Here is an 18,688-nt window from a genome sequence, read left to right on the forward strand (position 1 = left end):
TTTCTTCACATTTATTTCATTTTTAACCGTAACTAGAAAAATATGTATACAACAGCAACGAATATATACAAATCAAACATTAAAATCAACTGTTAAATAATTGTCACAGCAGCAAGTGTTTCATTGATTAATTTTGATTAATTCTATTGCTTTAATTAATTTTTTCAACATCAATCCTGTACAGTACCTTGCTGATGTTAGACGATTTAATTATTGTTTCTTTGCAAACAATGAAAGCCGTATTTTGAGCGTGAAGATTTTATCGTGCAATCAACGGACACAGAAATGTTTTTTTATTCTGATTAACTAACACACGGTCTTGCTCTCTCTTTCTCTATCTCTCACACTCACACACACGCGCACACACACACACACACACACACACACACACACACACACACACACACACACACACACACACACACACACGCGCACACACACACACACACACCAAAAGGGACACAGAAAGTTCTGCTTCTCTCTTCCACAGGAAGAATTTCAACCGAAGCAACTCTGAGACAGAAATGCAGCAGTGGAATGTTTTTCTGTATATTATGTATAATATAGTATTGGGTCACGTTATTAAACATTTTTTAAAACTAGAGACCATGTTGGTAGTTTCTGCTACAGTTGGCTACGGTCAAAAAGTAAAAACATTAACTCCTCACGTCTATTCCTAAGCACTTTTCCTTGACCTCGATGGAAAACATCATGAGGTCAAGGAAAGAAGAAGGACTACAAAAAGCGCACCTAAGACGACATTATCCTATGAAATATATTATAATTTAGCATGCAGGCAACATACGGTTTGTGGAGGAGAGAAACCTGAGCTCCTTCCTTCCTGCTGCTGTCACACTTACATACAATCAACACTGCTTCCAGTAGAAACTCACAATTAAGGTGTGCAATATCTGTGAAACTATCAATATTTCAGATTCAACCTTTCGGTTATTTATTGCTTTTTAACAGTTCTATCATAGGACTAGCTTTTTTTCTTCTTTTTTTTTTTACTGATGCTTCTTGTTATTGAGGATGAGAATTTGTTCATTGACAGTTTGATATATTTACTGTTCATTTTATTACATGTAACAAATTTGTTACATGTTTGAAGTAAATAAATACATATAAAATGAATGGTGCGTCACTTTAAATGTTGTTGCCGCCGCAAGGGATTGTGGGGCGGCATTATCTTCTTTCCTTTGGTAAAGGATGGCCCAGTGTATCCTATACTAAAGGAGCTAAGAAAGGAATTGAAACACCTTTCCTTAGCATTTCCAGAATTCAAACAGCTCTTATAATTTCGACCACAGCCCTGGTGTCTCCAGGACCACATTTTGCTGTGATGACACTCAATACCTTGTGCTGCCATCACGGCTGGAAACAATTAAAAGACTTATTTGACACTCGTATACCTCAATGGCAAGTGTATGCAACTGGTAGTTAAGTACATTTGAGTTAGTAATCATCTTAAAATAATAGTTTAACATTTTGGGATATACTGCATGCTAATTTTCTCGCCGAGAAGAATTGATACCACTCTCTTATCAGTCTTCTCAGCAAGAGAGCGAATAAGAGTTCCATATTTCCCAAAGTGTTGGACTATTAGAAGCCTCTGGCTCCAGTTTCAGCAGTGTGTGTCTATCCTGATGAGGTTAACCGAAACAAAAAGGAGAACTTTCTGTATGAGCAGCTCACGCAGTCGGCCATTCGTTGCAATAGGACGCCTCACCTTTACGAGGCTCCTGGATTGGCCAGCCGGTTCAAAATCCCACACACATCATCTGTCACATCTCTGAGCTTAACTCAAGCTAAAGTTTTAGGTTTAGTCTGTGCGGTAGTTTGCTTGTCGGTCACGTTGGTTGTCAGAGGGGGACAGCGATGTGGGATTGTAGATCGCTGGCGTAGGTGACAGTGGAGGGTCTGGGAGGCCAGTCGGCGTCGCCCTGCAGCTCCAGGGCCAGGTGCATGTAGCGCACCCTCGGGAGCTTGTTTCTCCGACAGAACAACCAGGAGAGAAAGGACGAGCCCCAGCGATCGTTGGCCTCCTGGGAACACGTAAAGTATGAAAACAGTCAGCAATAAACATGTCTTTCCATAATCTCTGCTGAATGCAGCAGTGAGCCTCTTCAGGCATTTTTGAACAAAGCACCTAATGTATTGTGCAGGAAATGCTGAGATTGGTTGACACATGTAAGCTATACATTGCATTATTATCAAGAGTCTATATTAATAATGTTTTGTTAAGTTTCTGCCCAAAAGACCACGGATTCATGACATCCGCCAAAATTAATTCTCAACACAAAGACCAAATTAAATAGTAGTAGACTGAAAGATGAGCTTGAACATGTAATATTCAGATCTATTCGATTTTGTTTTTGATTATTTATGCAGCATGAAAGAGGTCATCGAAGGAAAAAATGAAGCAAGAGAATTAGAGAGTTAAAAGTTAATGTTTTTCCGAAATCATTAAAGTGAAACCAAACCAAACAAAAGTGCAGTGAAAAGCTTCCCAACCTGAGGCGTGTCAGCAGAGAGCGGCTCTGTGGGGCGATTGACCCCCTGATTGCATCTGAAAACTAGCCTCCGCGAGATGATGTCAAGGATCAAAATCTACGGGAGATTTCAGTGGTCACTTCGGAATATGCTGGTCATGAAGATTGGGTTATAGCCACAGAGAAATAACTCAAAAAGGAAACTTGGAAAAAAACAAAAAAACATTGATGCATTGATTTCATTTATTAAGGGTAAAAAATAAATAAATCGATGCATGCAAGTCCCGGTATTCTAATCAAAAGAGCAGATCAATCACAGAGGGCTTGCAAGGTGTGATGTCTCGTACCTCCAGCATGAAAGACACGGCCGCATTCACGATGACAATAATGACCAGGGTAACGCGCCAGTCATGGGGAACACACACGATCTGAGAGCAGCAGGAAGAGAGCACTGAATGCAAAACCACACACACACACACCGTCAGTTTCATGCACCTTCCCAACAGCCGTCGTTACACCTTAACCTCTGGTTTCAAAAACCTTTCTACTTTCATGTTTCTGCTGTTCAGATCTACAACCGGGACATATCTTTTAGAGCAGGCAGCGCAACGAAAACAAAACCCCCCAAAAATGTGAAAGACTTAAAATTTACCTCCAGGAAGCTGTCGATGGCAGGAACCGGATACAGCATGATGAGGAGGACGAAGGTGTACAGACTGATGCAGGACAGCATGAACGGCCCTGATGGGAAAACATTTAGCTTAAATGGTATTTTCAACTTGCAAGTATAGTAGTGCCAGTAGAGATTGTAATACATTTGTTTTGTCATTCTCATATTGAAGTGGTAAATAAATGGCTTTAAAACAGGAGTGGACGCATAATTAACAAATTATTCCAATTTGGAAAACTGAATTTAAAATGACATAATGTCTTTATAATCTCTATTAATTATAAATACCTCTACTATTCTTTTTAAGCATTATATTAAAATACTCCAGCTCAAAATGTGCCCGGCAAATTTAACCTTGTTCTGTGCCGATTATAATCGCTTTCCACACTCTGACAATCGATCAACGCTACAGCCCAATCAATAAGTCTTACAGTTCTTGTAGCTCGGCTGTCTGAAGGGCTTTCCTTTGGAGAAAATGATGGCTACAGCCAAATACTGGAAGGAGGAGACGTAGAAGAGGGTGGTGTTCTCGTAGTTCTTGATGTTTTTGTGGTCGTGGGGGCTCGTTACATTCCAGCTGTGTGAGAGACTGGAGCTGGAAACATTACAGGCACTAAAGGAGGAGAGAAAAAAAGAGACTCAATGCAAACCTCGGGGAAGTTCTGCATTCAGGAAAAAGAAAAATAAGCCAAAAGATGTCAGACTTTTTTTGCTTTCTTTACGTCTGTTTTTCTTCTGTTTGCCTACTGATCAACTTCAACTTATTTAAAATATGTTACTGTATCTAACCACAACGAAAAACAAGGCAGACTCGTAATAAAACAAATTGGATGGATAAACAATGTATTCTTTTTGTATTCTTTTCATTAGCCAAGTTAACCCCCCAGACAGAAGGAGACTCACTATGTGAACAAAGCCTGACACTCAGACTGAATTGTCAGTTGGCTTCACTCATTATTTTTGTTTACATTTTTTTTCATTATTGGCCATGTGGGCAGCAATAATAGTTTGGAACCAGCGTGAAGTGTGCAGTGAGGATAATATTTCACCAGACAAAATACTTATGCAGTAGGATTTACATATATTTACCAACAAGTGATTTACTGATTCATCATTTGGCTGGAGCTAATTTCCGGTATGTCACTCACTCTGACTGAGGCGTCCATGTCTCATACCAGCTCTGCTGACGTACCAAGAGGAAAGCCAGGACCTGGAAGACCAGGCAGGTGAGGATCTGGGTCAGAACTGAGCAGAGTAGCCGGCCGGAGATCAGACTGGACGGGGGGCGGTGCCACACCAGCTCCTTCCATGCCGGGTTCAGACTCACTGAAGACAGAAGTTACTGCGTGTTAATACTGTTAAGTTAAAATAATCGAAATCGCCATCAAATTCAAACTTTGATGTAAAGCTTCTTTTTTTTTCTTCATGCTGCTCACTTGTGAAGGCAATGATGAGAATGATGGCGATGTCAATGAAGAGGAACTGGAAGTCTCCCAAGTTGCTGAGAATCTACAATATCAGGAAATAAACAATCACAGGAATGGATCTACAACCCTTCAATCTATAAGACTCACTGACTTCAGCTTTAATGTAAATCTCATTTACGTCACAGTCAATGCATTTTCCTGAAAGCCTTCCCTCTCCATTATCCTGCCCTTGATGAACCTTCTGTATGCCATGTGGGAACCGTACAAGTGTTTGTAAGTGAAAGGCACAAACATGCAAGCTAACAAATGCAGGACCTTCAATAACATGTAAACAAGATGTTGTTTTCACCTCGTCCCGTTTTAAAACACAGAGGAAAATGAATAAACACCACACATATTCTCAATGAGGAAACAATTAACAGTTGTTCCCTAATTTTGTTTTGCATTTTGTTGAAGGTAAATCAATACCACGTGTTTACCGAGTAGAGCAAGGTGACACTGAGGTACTGGATGATGCTGTAGAGAGCCATGAACTTGAACACGCAGAACGATGTGATGAGGGCAGCTCGGCCCTCTCTTAGGAAGGCGAGACATTTAGAGATGATCAGAATGAACAGAAGAAAAGTTTAAAAGGTCAATGCTCGTAGTTGCCACCAAAATGTCAAAAGTAAAAGAGAAAATGTACATTTTATTCCATCAGAATACAAAATGATGTTCCACTATCAAACCAAATCATTATTAGTGTATTCGTGGAACTGTGAACTTTGTATCCGCGTCATCACACGCCTGCTGGTTAGTGACAGAACTGATGCAATGATGTTGGAAAACACGTGTCAATCATGTTGGTGTATTTCTGAAATGTCAAATGCTGCTACCTGATAAGGTTGGGGACACAGGAGATGTTTGAGGTGGTGGAGGTGAAAGGTGAAGCAACAGAGGCCTCTAGCTCAGATAGAGAGATCCCACTGTGAGCTCTCTTCAAAGCCTGAGACAGAGAGAAATCTTAAATGGATTCATCACTTTTTATTTTAAATATTGCCTATAAGAAGGGGTGGGAGTTTCAATGTGACACACCTTTATTTGTATAATTTGATTTTTCAGACCGTTACAATATTTTACATTTTGGATACTACTTTAAGAGTATCATACTAGTAACTTATACTAGTAAATATAAGGTTTATATTTAGAAACATTACATGTTGTTATATATGGATAGATGTAGGTCTGGATATACCACTTACAACTTTTAAATTGTACAAACAGTTCAACACTCACACAGAAGGTTTCTTAATTGTTGGATAGTTGACTATTTTTCAAATGTGATAACGTTGTTTTTTTTAGTAAAGGAGCAATCCTCCACCGCCTTCACACAGTCTCAAGTGTTACGTCACTTTTTCAAGAGCCAATTAGACACCGGCATGCAAGCTGGTGTACAAAGGTGTCATCAGTCTTGCAAGCGATGGGATGAAGTATATTTAGAAGGTATAATTGGTGTATATATTAAATAAAAATAATCCATACTTACTCCACAGTCATTTGCCCCATCACCACACATCCCAACAGTGTAGCTGGAAGAAGTGGGTGAAAGTTGTACATTTGCCAGTGGTGGTGAATCTTTTCAATCAAATGATCCTCAACAGATTACAACTGAAGCCACAAACAAACAAATGAGAGACTCACTCAATGCTCTGCAAAACTTCCACCAGCTGAGTTTTCTGGTCCGGAGCCATCCGAGCAAACACAGTGCCTCTGAGCACGAGCTGCAGCGCCCCCAGGTGGAGAGACAAAGAATTACAACATAATCCAACCGATATGCTACCAGTGTAAAACAGATGCAACAACTGCTCCTAATGTAAACCTAACAGCAACCTGAACATGTGCATGTGTCTGAAGATGAACCTGTACCTTTTGGACGAGCTGAGGGAAGTACTCGGTGACAACAGCGAAGGCTCTGCCAGTCAGAGCAAAGTGATAGCTTTGTTCCTGCTGAGTAACTCTCTGGTCGTGTACCCCGTGCTCCAGGTTTATCTCCACAGTCTGAAGGGGAAAAGAATGAGTCAGTATTACTAGAACACCAGCAAACTGTTTTATCTTGCATTACTTTTAATGGGAGTGTAAATGCATGCAACAGGCTCTGCAATAATGAACGACACAAAGCATTTTCAGTGGTTTCACCAAACTCTTAATTTAGCTTGTTCAAACATTTGAACTTGAGGCCCAAATAATTGTGCAGGTCATCACTTCACTTAATTTGATCCTATTAGACATTGTGTTCAATTGTCATAATAAGCATATTCATTATTGTGTCTTGTGAGGCCATAGTGACCGTTGATTACTATTGAATAATTCATCCTTGAGTGCAAGTGTAATTCCCTCCAGGTGTTCCTGAGATATCACATTCACAAGAATGGATAACGCGGAGGCGGCTGTCGACGGGTCAGGTCATAAAAACAAAAGGCTATCGTGATAAGCCCAGCCTAACAAAGATAGATCAAACACATATTCTCTCCAATAAACAGGCTACCTATTGTTTTTTGTGTTTTTATATGTCGGACTTATTCATTACTTAAGAGGCTTTTTGTCTCACCTGATTGTTCTTGTTGGTCTGAACTGGGTTTTCAGTGTAATGCCATGTGATACTAGCAGGGTGGAAATCCTTTGGAGGCGCAGCATCTGCAATTATGACCCTCTCATGTGCACGGACCATCCCACAATCTCGAGCTACAGATATTGCCGTCAACAGGTTGTCACCTAACAGAGGATAAAAGAGAGAAAGGGGGGGGGGGGAATAAGATAACATACGGATGTTGACCTTCATGATGATCCCCTTTACATATCAGCTGTCGATGCATTGATGACAAAACATTAAAAGGTGTAATCAGTGAATTAAATCACAAAACTGATTTACCTGTGACCATCAAAGTGCGGATGTTAGCTTGCCGTAATTCAAGTAAAACCCCGGCAGTCTCCTCTTTTATTTTGTTCTGCATGATGATCAAACCAAGGAACTCCATGTTGGTTTCTATCAGGTCCCTAAAAGCAAACAATATACAATCGATCATAGACACTATGTATTCGCTAATATCACATTTATATCCTGGCTTTCATCTAACCTTTCTTGTTCCTCTACGGAAGTTAAATGTGTCCTAAATTTAGCAAAATGATTTAAGACCTCCACAATTATTTGTGTTGCTTGTAATAAAATGGTCACATGGGCTTGTTATCTAGCAATACAACCAAACAACTAAATTATATTTTATATATTTATATATATATATATATATATATTTTATTATATTTTGTTGCATCATGATATGGTTGAGGTTTGTGGGAAAACTGACGCTTTTAATGCTTCTTCTACGATGGATTTCTTCCAGCAGGTTGTTGTGACAAAATTGTCCAGCAAACCGCCTGCAGTTTGACTCAGAGATAAGTGACACCACAACCTGACATTTCCTCACATTATAGTACAAGCAGTACTGTTAATATTTGGAAAATATGTCATTTGATGTATGTGTGTCTAGGTATCCGTGGAGCCAAGTCCTCCAGATATCAAAACGGGAAACACAAGCTATTTCAACAAAAGCTGACTTTGAACAGTTTGTCATTTGGGGTCTCTGCCAGTAGCTCTGTGCACAATGTTATCTGTGGAGGACGGAGTACCTGCTGAGGCTCTGGACTTTGTGCCAGGAGAGTTTTGACTCCAGCTGTCGATGTGCCAGGGCAATAACCCTGAAACCCTGCCTGGTGTAAGTCTCCAGAGTCTCTGTGAAGCTCTGTGGGACTGAAGAGAGTGACAGAGCCATGTCAGTCTGGCCTTTGTTAGACGGGTGCAGTATGTGGAAGAGAAGTAGAGGCCGTAATCAAAGACACTGAAATACGTGTAATACTTTATTGTTGATTACTTTGTGTATCCTCGTAGTGATGACAAATAAATGGAGGAAATATCCACCCAAACCTTTAACATAGAGGACAAGGGTCAAACCTGTGTGCGGTTTGCAGAGGCTGGCCACAACCTCCGGTGCTCCTTTCAAGTAAGCATGCATGTGTTTTTCCCCGAGCCTCCTGATCACCACACTCATCCTCTGCAGGGTCGAGGAGAAGGGGAACTGACGCACAATACCAATCTCACAGGCCTGAGGAGAAGAAGACACGCTGTATACATGTTCAGTGCAAAAACAACAACCTCATATCAGTTTTTATTTCACCTTCAGTGCAAAAGGAATGTCCCGAGTGTTAGATAAGGCAGATCGTTCTCTCATGTATGCATGTTAAATATGGAGCAACGGCAAAGAGATTGTTAGCTTAGCTTAGCATAGAGGCTGGAAACAATGGGAAACAGCTAGCCTGACTCTGTAGAACCATCTTTCAGCAGCTGGAGTCATGTAGTCACTGTGAGGTTGTCACAACAGCAAGTCACTGCCCCTAACCAAGAAAGAGCCTGCATGTAATCCCCCCCATAAAACCACAATATACCTGTTGAGTCCGTGTTTCTAGTCTTTATGTTATGCTAAGCTAACCAGCTGCTGGCAGTAGGTTCATATTTAAGATAAACACATGAGTAGTATCAATCATTTCATCTAACTCTCGACAAGAAATTGAGTAAGGGTATTTTGCAAAATGTCAACCCATTTGCTGTAAATAAATAAAATAAAGACAACTTACTGATAATTCAGACAGCTCCTGGGGGGAAAACAAGGATTTAATTATGTTATAATTTGGGGTCAAGCAACTATAACTATAATAAACAAAATAATAATCACAAAATAATGACATTGATTGTTACTGTACCATGTTGTGAGTTAGTGGATTGTTCTGGTTGGCTTCAGGGACGGAGTGCTTTGGAGGTCGAACCACTGTGGGCATTATGGGATTGTGGAGCGCAGTCTCTTCCTCTGTGGGCTCCTCTAGGATCTAACAAAAATAAACAAAAATGAGATCATATGATATCTTATTAAGATGCCGAGCTTGCAGACTTCTCTAGTCCGTGTAACCGTAGTCTATGTATTTCCTGCTGTTCATGCTGCAGTATCCATGGTACCAGACTGTAACCACTTTAGCCAAGAAGAGCTTTCTCTGCCAATGCGATGAGCGTGGTGCAGCTTAATTCATGTACAGGCCAGTACCCCAGCTAGTGGTGGTGTCAGTGACTCAGCACGTAAGGTGTAAACATTGACAATCTTTGCTTACCCAGCCTGTAGCGCTGAACATCTTGAGGTCTAAAGGGTCTCCGGAGAGCACGCCCTCAATCTTGGTCAGTGAGTGGCAGGTGGCCATGCCGGCCACAAACACAGTGTTAACCAGACTTTCTATCGCGGCATCAGCCTCTGGGGGAGAAAATCTGTAATAGGAAAGGAGGAGAGAATAATAATATAGTATTCACTGGCGGATGCTGAATCCAATTAAAAGGTCATTTAAAAACTATGAAACGTCCTGTGATAAATGTTAATAACTCCACATAAAAACCTAGTACTCCTTTACTGAATAAAGTAAACAATAGTTTAGTTTTAGACCTCTGTGAATGTTTCTTTCTCCAATGTACTAGGAAGTCAGGTCGACTAAAGCAGGCACAAATCTTTCTTTCAGATCTCTCAGGTGTGAACAATCAACTGAGAAACTGTTTATCCAAATCAAATCCAATACGGCCGTATGGCTGTTTTAACGTCATGCCAAAGATCTGTTGATACCTTTGTATTGTTTCACAGTACAAATTGTCCCAGTGCCCAACATTCAAATAATGTGTCAGAATAATGAAGACAAAATACATCCAGCTGGATTTATTTGTATGAATCTGTTTTATGGTTACTCTTGTGGTTAAACTCATACAGATGTTTTTGCAAAAAGACAAGTAATACAAGAGACTCTCTTTTACCTGCCACCTTCAGCTGTCTGAACACCCCACAGGTCCAAACCATCCTCGGTCAGAGTACCAGTCTGAAGGGAAACATGCAGACATTTAATGCATCAACACAAATAGTATTAATCACACCTCAGAGAAGGAAATCAATGCTTATAAGCCTCAATTCAGAGGTACATACATTGATTTTGTCTTGTGTTTAAATCATAAAAGTAAAATAATTGAATTAACTCTCTTTTCCCAATGTACAAGATATATATAAATATAACATAAGAATAAACATGTTAAAAAACAACAACTGTGAGCTAACACTGGTTAAATAAATTTTAAAAAATTAAAAAAAATAAAAGTTTAGGACGGACTGTTGTGGTTCGATCCAAAAAGTAGAAGAAAAAAAGTAACAGTTAAGAAACACTTTCAGGCAGAATGAAATCCCAGCTATGGAAATGTTTTGGACCATCTGCACAACCACAAACCCCACTCTGATTATTGTCAGTACATGAATGAATCGGTTTGTTTAAATGAATTTCTCAAATGTTGAAGATGCTGATAAATGCCGAAGCCCAAGCTGACAATTTGCTTGTTTGATGAGACCAACAGCGCAAAACCAAAAGATATATATTCACATCAGATTAATCGGTTGTCAGAATCAAATAATGGTCTGAGCTTTAATTTGACGGTTCCTTTGGCACCAACAGTATAACAAGTATCTCCATGGCCACTCAATGTGATATACTGAAAGGAATGTTTCGAGCAATAGGAAGTTTATTTTTATATATTTCAAAGTCACATTATAGATTAAGATCCTTTCCAATTAAATCAATACCACACTATTAACATAATTTAAGAAGCATAATGCTTGGTGTTGTGGCCAAATGGAATCAATGTACAACTACATCCCTGCCTCAAGACATATCATGTCTCATCTAAATTAGTGATTTTGACGGTCGTAAAACCATGAAGTCATCCTCCTTGAACTGGAACTGGAACTGGGTTTGGAGGCCTCGTAAAACTCATTTTCATGCATTCTAAGTCAGGACGTTCTTCAGTCCAAGTGAAACAATCCCAGAAATGATGTTAGTATAGCAACATAGGATGGTTCAGACTACCTTGTCAAAGCAAACCAGGTTCAGTTGACCACACATGTTGATCCTCTGAGGACTGATGCAATAGATGCCGACGCGCCTCAGACGACGCTGCGCGTACACGATACCGGCTGTCATGGCTGCCGGTAAAGCGGGGGGCACGGTGATGGTGATGATGTCCAGAGATTCAATGATGATGGTTTTAGCTGGAACCTGGAGGAGATCGATGAGGAGCCATCAATGACTGACAAAGAAGGATTTCTATAGGAAGATAGGAGCCTAAAGTCTCTTTGAGATACAGCATCCTAAATGAAACCTTCCAACGTGAGCTTCTCCTTCCACATTCCAGAAGAATAGATTACCTTGTTCATGATGCTGAGGATGATGGTGTAGATGAAGCCGATGCCTGCCACCCCCACCAGACACAACAAGAAAAGGTAAGCATCGTGGTACAGCTTGAAGTCTGTGGGTTTAGGGTGGAGGATGGAGCGCACAAGTTGGCCCTTCTCTGTACTGAAGCCTGTGGCAACACACAAGGGATGACATTTGATTATTTACCATTTTCTTGCAATAACTTGCAGAGGCTGAATATGTTCAATCATGAGGGCAATCAGTCTCTGAAGACTGGTGATCTAAGCTGTTATTCCCACTCTGTCCCTGTTTCACCTGTTCTGACGACAACAGCCTCCACCAGCTCTCCGGCGTAGAAGCGCGTCTGGATGACGTGGGTCCCACAGAACAGGGTGTGTCTTTTATGCTCCTCCATATTGAAGCTCCTGGCCGCCTCCTCACCTGAACTGGGCAGACTTGTCTTGGTAACTGGCACGCTCTCTCCTGAAGATGGACAGAGGATTAAAATCAAATAAAACACCTTAAAACAAAACAAAAGCCGCAGAGTTGTGCGCACTTAAAATAATGAATGAACCAAAATATTGCGCCAAATCAATAAAGTTGCCATGGAATGTGACCAAATAAGTCACATGAATTCATAGTTTGAGTTTAATTGAAATAACTAATGCTCTATTAATATAGCCAGCATGTTCAGTGTCACTTACATTTGGATGGCACAGAGAGATAGACCACGATAGATTTCATAACATAGTTACTTTTGTTGTGTTTTTATTTGTGACATGTTAGTACAGGTAGCTAAAGACGTAGGTTTCAAGACCACATTTTGAAGGTCTTGTCTTTAATTGTTTTTTCCTCAAAGGCTCTGCACTCTATTTCAAGACCACAACAGCGAGAATGCCTGTGAATTTTTGTATGTATTTGTTAACATCATAACTGTGATTGCTCATTGACAGCAAAGGAAAGTTCCCACACATTTAATTCACCTCTGCAATGCCTTTTGATTATTTCATCAAAATAATTATTATGTACACTTATACATACACACATATACAGTATGTATGAAAATAAAGAGCTAAATGTAGAAGAATCTTCATTTGTTTTGTGTGGGAACGTGAATCTTTCAGATCAATTTGAGAAGTGCCTCTGGTTTACATGTTGCCCATGTTATCGTAACCGTGTCAGTGTGGGACTCGCCCTGCCTTGGTCAAGACAATAAAAGACCAGTTCTCTCTTGTGTGTCTAAATAATAAAATTAAACTAAAAAGGACAGTTAGGATGAACCTTGGAAATAGTAGTTTGATAAAAAAAATCTTAACTCAAAGTCCATTTGCTAGCTTTTCCCAGGACGTTCAACATGAAGACTCCATGAGAACTGAGTAAGCTCCGTCTGCTGATGAAGACCTTGAGATGCAGTGAAAAGCTCCCGGAAACGCTAACAAGTACACATTGGGTTAAGATTGTTTGTGTGATAGTAGAAGTAGAAGGATATACGACCTGTCAACATGCTTTCATTTACAATGCAGGTCCCATGTACGAGCACAGCGTCGCAGGGCATGACCATCCCGTTGGCTGGAATAATGATGACATCACCAGGCACGAGATCGGTTGACATGGCCTGTTCAATATCTAGGAACAACATTAAGAGAGTGAGCAGTGGAAATGAGACACACTCACTTTGCTGGGAATCATGAGAAAGCTACTGGAGATATTGTGAATAATGCATTACAAAATAAGAGAAACATAATAGGACTTAAATACAATACTACATACAAAGTAAACACTATCACACCTTCAAAACATTAAGTCATTCCTGAATGATTGACAGTCTTGTTTTCACTAATAGCCAGAAAGTAAAACATGCCTTTACTTCCTCTGCACACTGAAACATGGACCACGCTGTGTGCGGCCACCATGTCGTGCAGCATCACATATTGCTGGAATAAGAGAGACACAAGATGCTGAATACAGACTTCTCTGGACAAGATTATGAAGGGCTGCTCTTCTTTTGTGACTCACTTTTTTAATGGTGTACAGTGAGGTAGCTATTGAAATCACAGACATAAAAACTATGGCTGTAGCATAATAGTAGTAGTCCTCAGCACTCCAAAGGATGACACTGAAGAGCTGGAAAATGTAGAAGGGATTCAAGACCTGATGGAGGAAGAGAAGGAAACACGTAAAAGATTAGCATTGATGATGTTAGTATGCTAAAAACAAAAAGTGGCAGATGTGATATTAAGAGCTCTAAACTCACTTCCTTTATGAGGAGCTTGAATAGAGACGGCACCTTTACGGCAATCTCATTCTCCCCAAAGAACAACCTCCTAATAGAAAAAAAAGTTTTTTTAAGCAATCTGTAACTTTAACATGGCATGGCTGTAATCTGCCTGCGGGGCAGTTTATATGCGTATGCTTGCTCTATGGTTAATAAGAAAAATGAAACGTTTAAATTAGTATATGACATGAGAGAACAATCTGTCGGAAAATATCAAATCTGTGTGTACCTGTAGTCCTGCAGTGTTTTAGAAAGTCCAGGGCTGTGGTCAGAGTGGATGCTTGGACAGCTCACCTTTACATCCTCCAAGCCTCTAGAAGAGTCACACACATTCATTTCTACTGAGCAACACAAATGATGCATACTGTACCAACTATTCAATACCAGACATTGAGTTTATTTAGCAAAAATATAATAAACTATATCCAAAAGCAAGCAGATTGTTTTTCCTCTGGACTCTTACTTGTAAAATTCATAGTTCTGTATCATATCGTTCCAGTAGTATTTAGTACTGTGGTGGGTGAAGTAGTGGATCTGAGAGGGGGGAAGAGATAATCAGATAACCAATCAGTTACTCAGATTAATAATAATGATGGAATTAGCATCAGATGAGGAACAAATAATGAAGAGGAAAAAAAAAAATCTTCCAGGCACCTGAAAAGGTTGTCTACTTTTCCCATGATGCTCCTCGTGCACAGCGCTGATGCCGTGGTCTCCGCCTACGTTGGGCCGTCGGGTCGTGGACTGCAGATCCAAGCTGTCAAAGGGTTTCTTCCCCGGAGCCGACATCACGTGAACTTTGGCTCGAAACCACTGCTTAAACTCATCCTGTTTATTACCATAAAGAATTTAATTTTTGTAACACAAGTGAGAAGGATTTATGAGCGGCAGCACAAGGGAGAAGAAGAAGAGGATTCAGCCACATATAAAGTATATGTATATAGTAGATACATTGTTCTTGTTTGTTTCTTTGTTTAAGCGGGACAAACACAGCAATAGCCTCATTTAAAAAAAAAAAAAATGCTGAATTTACATTATTTACTTTACTCGTTTGAAGACAACTTGCAGAGGAAAAAGAATTATGTGAAAAAAGAAAAGAAATTCTGCCGTTTTCCTACCGTGGTCCTGAGCAGCAGTGTGTGTGCGTCCCTCAGCGAGGTGTGTGTGCAGGTGCCCTTAACACCCCACTCAGGCAGCCAGTAGAGCAGGAGCAGCAGGAGACCTCCGGAGCACACAGCACCTCCACCCACCAGGACCCTCTTCCACAAACAGGGCTGGTAACCCCACACCTCCTGCACGGCCAAACACTCATGAGGACGGGGACCAATATACTGCTCTGTAGCTTGTGAAGTGGGACATTTAAATACTATACTTGTGTACTTATTGACAACAAAACCCACGACAAGACCAAAACCAACAGTTGCAATGTTTCTATTTAATTGTTTAAGGGAACTTGTTCAATGTTGAAAAAGGTATGCAGTGATAAACTGGGCTGCAGAAGTTGGCACTACAGACTCGGCATGGCTGTAATCTGCCAGTTGGAGAAGTAGAGGTTGGGAACCATTATTCGCTACGTTAGAATTTTTTCGGCAAAGGCGTTTCCATAATTCACCCGAGTCTTTTTTCGACAAAAAAAACACTTCGAGCGAGTGTAAAAACTTTTTCCCACATTTACATTTTAATAGAGCTTTTCTGATGCAATACTTCAGAAAGTATCAGAAAATTTCATTATTTACATCGGTGCTTCTCCTACTGTGACATGTCAAAATGTCTTCTGTGAAAAAGGCCAATATTTTTCTATTAAAAAAATGTATAAAAAAAGCTTATTTATCAGCAGATGTTAGTCACATTTGGTGCTTCAAGAATATTTACAGTAACAGGATGTATGTGGGTTTGAATTCATAACATGATGTGCATGTTCATTGTAATGAAGGAACATGTTGTCCAGTGCAAGTGTGGCTAAATGATGTCTTGTTATTTGTATCATCCATTTCAGGCTGATAAAAACAATAATCACTCCTTCCTTTGTCTTTACGGTGACACGTGTTGATTGCCATCTTGTCTTAGCAGTGACACACTGCAGCGGCCACAAATGAGATCAAACAAATCTAGTGGTGTTTTTGGTGTTTATCCGCTCTCCTGCTGAAAGTCTGATGGTCAGAGGAATTGTTTATGCCATTTGAGGAAATACATATTATGCTCTCATGTCTGTATGTTAATGATATGGCTAAAGCCAGCAGCTGGTTAGCTTGCTTAGCATAAATACTGGAAACAACCGGCTTGGTTTTGCTCTGTCTGGAGGTAAAACTCTGCCTACCACCAATAAGTGAATTTTAGAGCACCTGATTGGTGGATTTTATTAACTTGGGACAGAGTAAAGATATTTGTTTTCCCCTCTATTTCTCCAAATTACATTGTGTGATTTCTGTTGTCGTCAATTTAAAAAAAATGTAACGCTACGTTCATTTCAATCCACACTGATACATGTACAAATGACTTATTTTAAAAGGCAAAATGCACCAAATCTCTCATTGTTATCATTTGTGAGTGACACCCTCCATTTCCCTCCAAACTGGTCATAATGATTGTATTCAGTAAACTAACTGAAAATCACACACCAAACTGTTCTTTCACAATATAAAAAAAAAGTTTAATGATTCAATGAAGACGACAATGTTGACATTATTAAAACGAGAAGTGATATTTACCATCTCATCCTCCAGACCCTGGTTTATAATCTTCACCTCTCTCATCTTCATTGTGTCCGAAGAGCAACAACTGCAAAGAAAAAGAAAGACTTTATTTCCTGTATTTCCAACAGTTGCTTTACTCGCTGAAGCGTTCTTATCATAGAAGTTGTTAATGCTTTGTGGTCAGCTAAGACGTTGCAACTTTAATCTCGGTCAACGATTTAGTGTTATGACTTCTGAAGCATAAAGGAGCCCAAACAGGAAGTCAGTGATTCATTCACTACATAAAGTGTTAAAACACAATGTTCTATATCTACTTGGTAAATAAAGAGCCATCTAAAAGGAGAGACATATATCTTTCTAGTAACAACCAGACACCATATGTAAAGCTTAACGACTCCCTTCGTTGTGGCTTTCTTTTATCGAGCATTAGCCGAGATGGAGCTTGAAGTACAGCCTCATGTTGGCTGGATTGAAATAAATCCTTCAACGTCTGATATGTAGGACTTTAAACTGAGCCTCACAACACACCAACCTGTCAACGCGTGTGTGGAGCAATAACGCAGTGCAGCAGAGGCTGTAATTAATGGAAACTGTTGCACCATTCACACATGTTTATGTCCAACAACAGTCACACCTGTAATGTTTGACTCAAAGTCTATTCAACCGGATCTCTCAATATTGACCAGTGTGAGGTTGTTTTGAAGCAAACATTTCTTGGATTACTTTATATCCCTCTGGATTTATATTAGTGCGTCTTAATCCCTAGAAAACATTTGAATGTTTTTAAAAGGAAACAAATTGAACCATGGAGGTACAAACGTTATAAGACACTTGATCTGCTGGGGAAAAAAATCTGAAAGTTTAAGACAAGCTGAACTTTTCCTCCATCTTACATCATGAGCACCATCCCCAACATTAAAGGTGCTCTTGGCAGACTGGAGGAGGCAGGGAAATAAATAAATAGAAATCCTGTTGCCGTCTGCAAGCCAACCAGGACTTTGGATAAGATTTGTTTTTCATCCAGACAAAGACCCCAAAAAGAGCCAAAACTACACACGGGGCTGGCTTCAAAACAACCATGTTGCAGTGCGACAGCAGCCAGAGGAGTCCTGCATGTCAGACCAAGGCAGTAAGTGTGGCACGGACCTCGTTGCAACTTGCCATAACTTTTTTTTTGTTTTTAAGTTTACACAAGAAAATCCAGACGTATCTTAATAACTCTCTCGCACGTGTACTGACGTCAGGGAGCAAGAGGTACTTACGTCATCACTGGTTTAATTGTTTATCGAACTTAAAATTACATTTGTAGAGGTTTCCACACTTTGTGTCAACAAATCAGTTCATCCACCGTAAAAGTTGTAACACATTAAGTCAAATGAGGTGGGTACTTTGACACACCGAGAAGCCCTGTGTGTCGTTGCCCTGACAGCAACACGCTTTAAAAGAGACCACAGAAACTTCAGGTCAGAAGTTTACCATCAGAGCGGAAAAACAAACATCAGATAATGCTTGAGGAGCCATTTTCAGTCGCAGTTGGAATCACATAACCACCAAGAAAAGCGGGGGTCGCAAGTTGCTGTGATACAACTTCTATAGAACTAATCTTCTCGTGAGACCGTCGCGAATATAAACACCGTGGAATTAAGCGCGCGTGCGCGTGCGCGTTGACCAACTTACCGACGAGTCCTCGTCAATGCACAGACAGGTGTGTAAACCGTGGCATCAAAAGTGGGCTCGCGTGCCCGCAGCCGTCGTGCAACACCGTGGCCGTAACGTGTGACGAAGACACGCGCGGACACAACACGGATCCACGCTGCGCTGAGACCGGACCGTCCTAA

At 40.3% G+C, this 18,688-nt stretch overlaps 1 protein-coding gene across 1 annotated transcript; it reads right to left on the minus strand.

Moving 5' to 3' along the window:
- Positions 1–400: 400 nt before the first annotated feature.
- Positions 401–18,684, minus strand: LOC117746987 (probable cation-transporting ATPase 13A3). Its single transcript, XM_034556354.1, has 33 exons — positions 18,528–18,684; positions 16,866–16,935; positions 15,276–15,449; positions 14,812–14,985; positions 14,621–14,691; positions 14,387–14,470; positions 14,137–14,206; positions 13,899–14,033; positions 13,744–13,816; positions 13,377–13,508; positions 12,198–12,365; positions 11,894–12,051; positions 11,556–11,744; positions 10,462–10,523; positions 9,780–9,930; positions 9,381–9,503; positions 9,255–9,272; positions 8,575–8,725; positions 8,253–8,373; positions 7,498–7,622; positions 7,177–7,340; positions 6,495–6,626; positions 6,270–6,349; positions 6,115–6,157; positions 5,465–5,574; positions 5,069–5,165; positions 4,599–4,671; positions 4,311–4,488; positions 3,594–3,775; positions 3,145–3,233; positions 2,840–2,920; positions 2,515–2,610; positions 401–2,045 (listed from the first exon to the last, which is right to left on the minus strand). The coding sequence occupies exons 2-33, from the start codon at positions 16,914–16,916 to the stop codon at positions 1,863–1,865; spliced, it is 3,738 nt and encodes a 1,245-aa protein (XP_034412245.1). The 5' UTR covers positions 16,917–16,935; positions 18,528–18,684; the 3' UTR covers positions 401–1,862.
- Between the last annotated feature and the right edge of the window lie 4 nt (positions 18,685–18,688).

Source organism: Cyclopterus lumpus, chromosome 17 (genome assembly GCF_009769545.1).
Source record: "Cyclopterus lumpus isolate fCycLum1 chromosome 17, fCycLum1.pri, whole genome shotgun sequence".
NCBI lineage: Eukaryota > Metazoa > Chordata > Actinopteri > Perciformes > Cyclopteridae > Cyclopterus > Cyclopterus lumpus.

Coding starts and splice junctions, on each gene's coding strand:
- LOC117746987 (XM_034556354.1), bottom strand. CDS start 16,916: ATGAAGATGAGAGAGGTGAAGATTATAAACCAGGGTCTGGAGGATGAG. Junction 12,366..13,376: donor AAATGAAAGCATGTTGACAG/GTCGTATATCCT, acceptor GTCCATCTTCAG/GAGAGAGCGTGCCAGTTACC. Junction 12,052..12,197: donor GGCTGTTGTCGTCAGAACAG/GTGAAACAGGGA, acceptor GTGTTGCCACAG/GCTTCAGTACAGAGAAGGGC.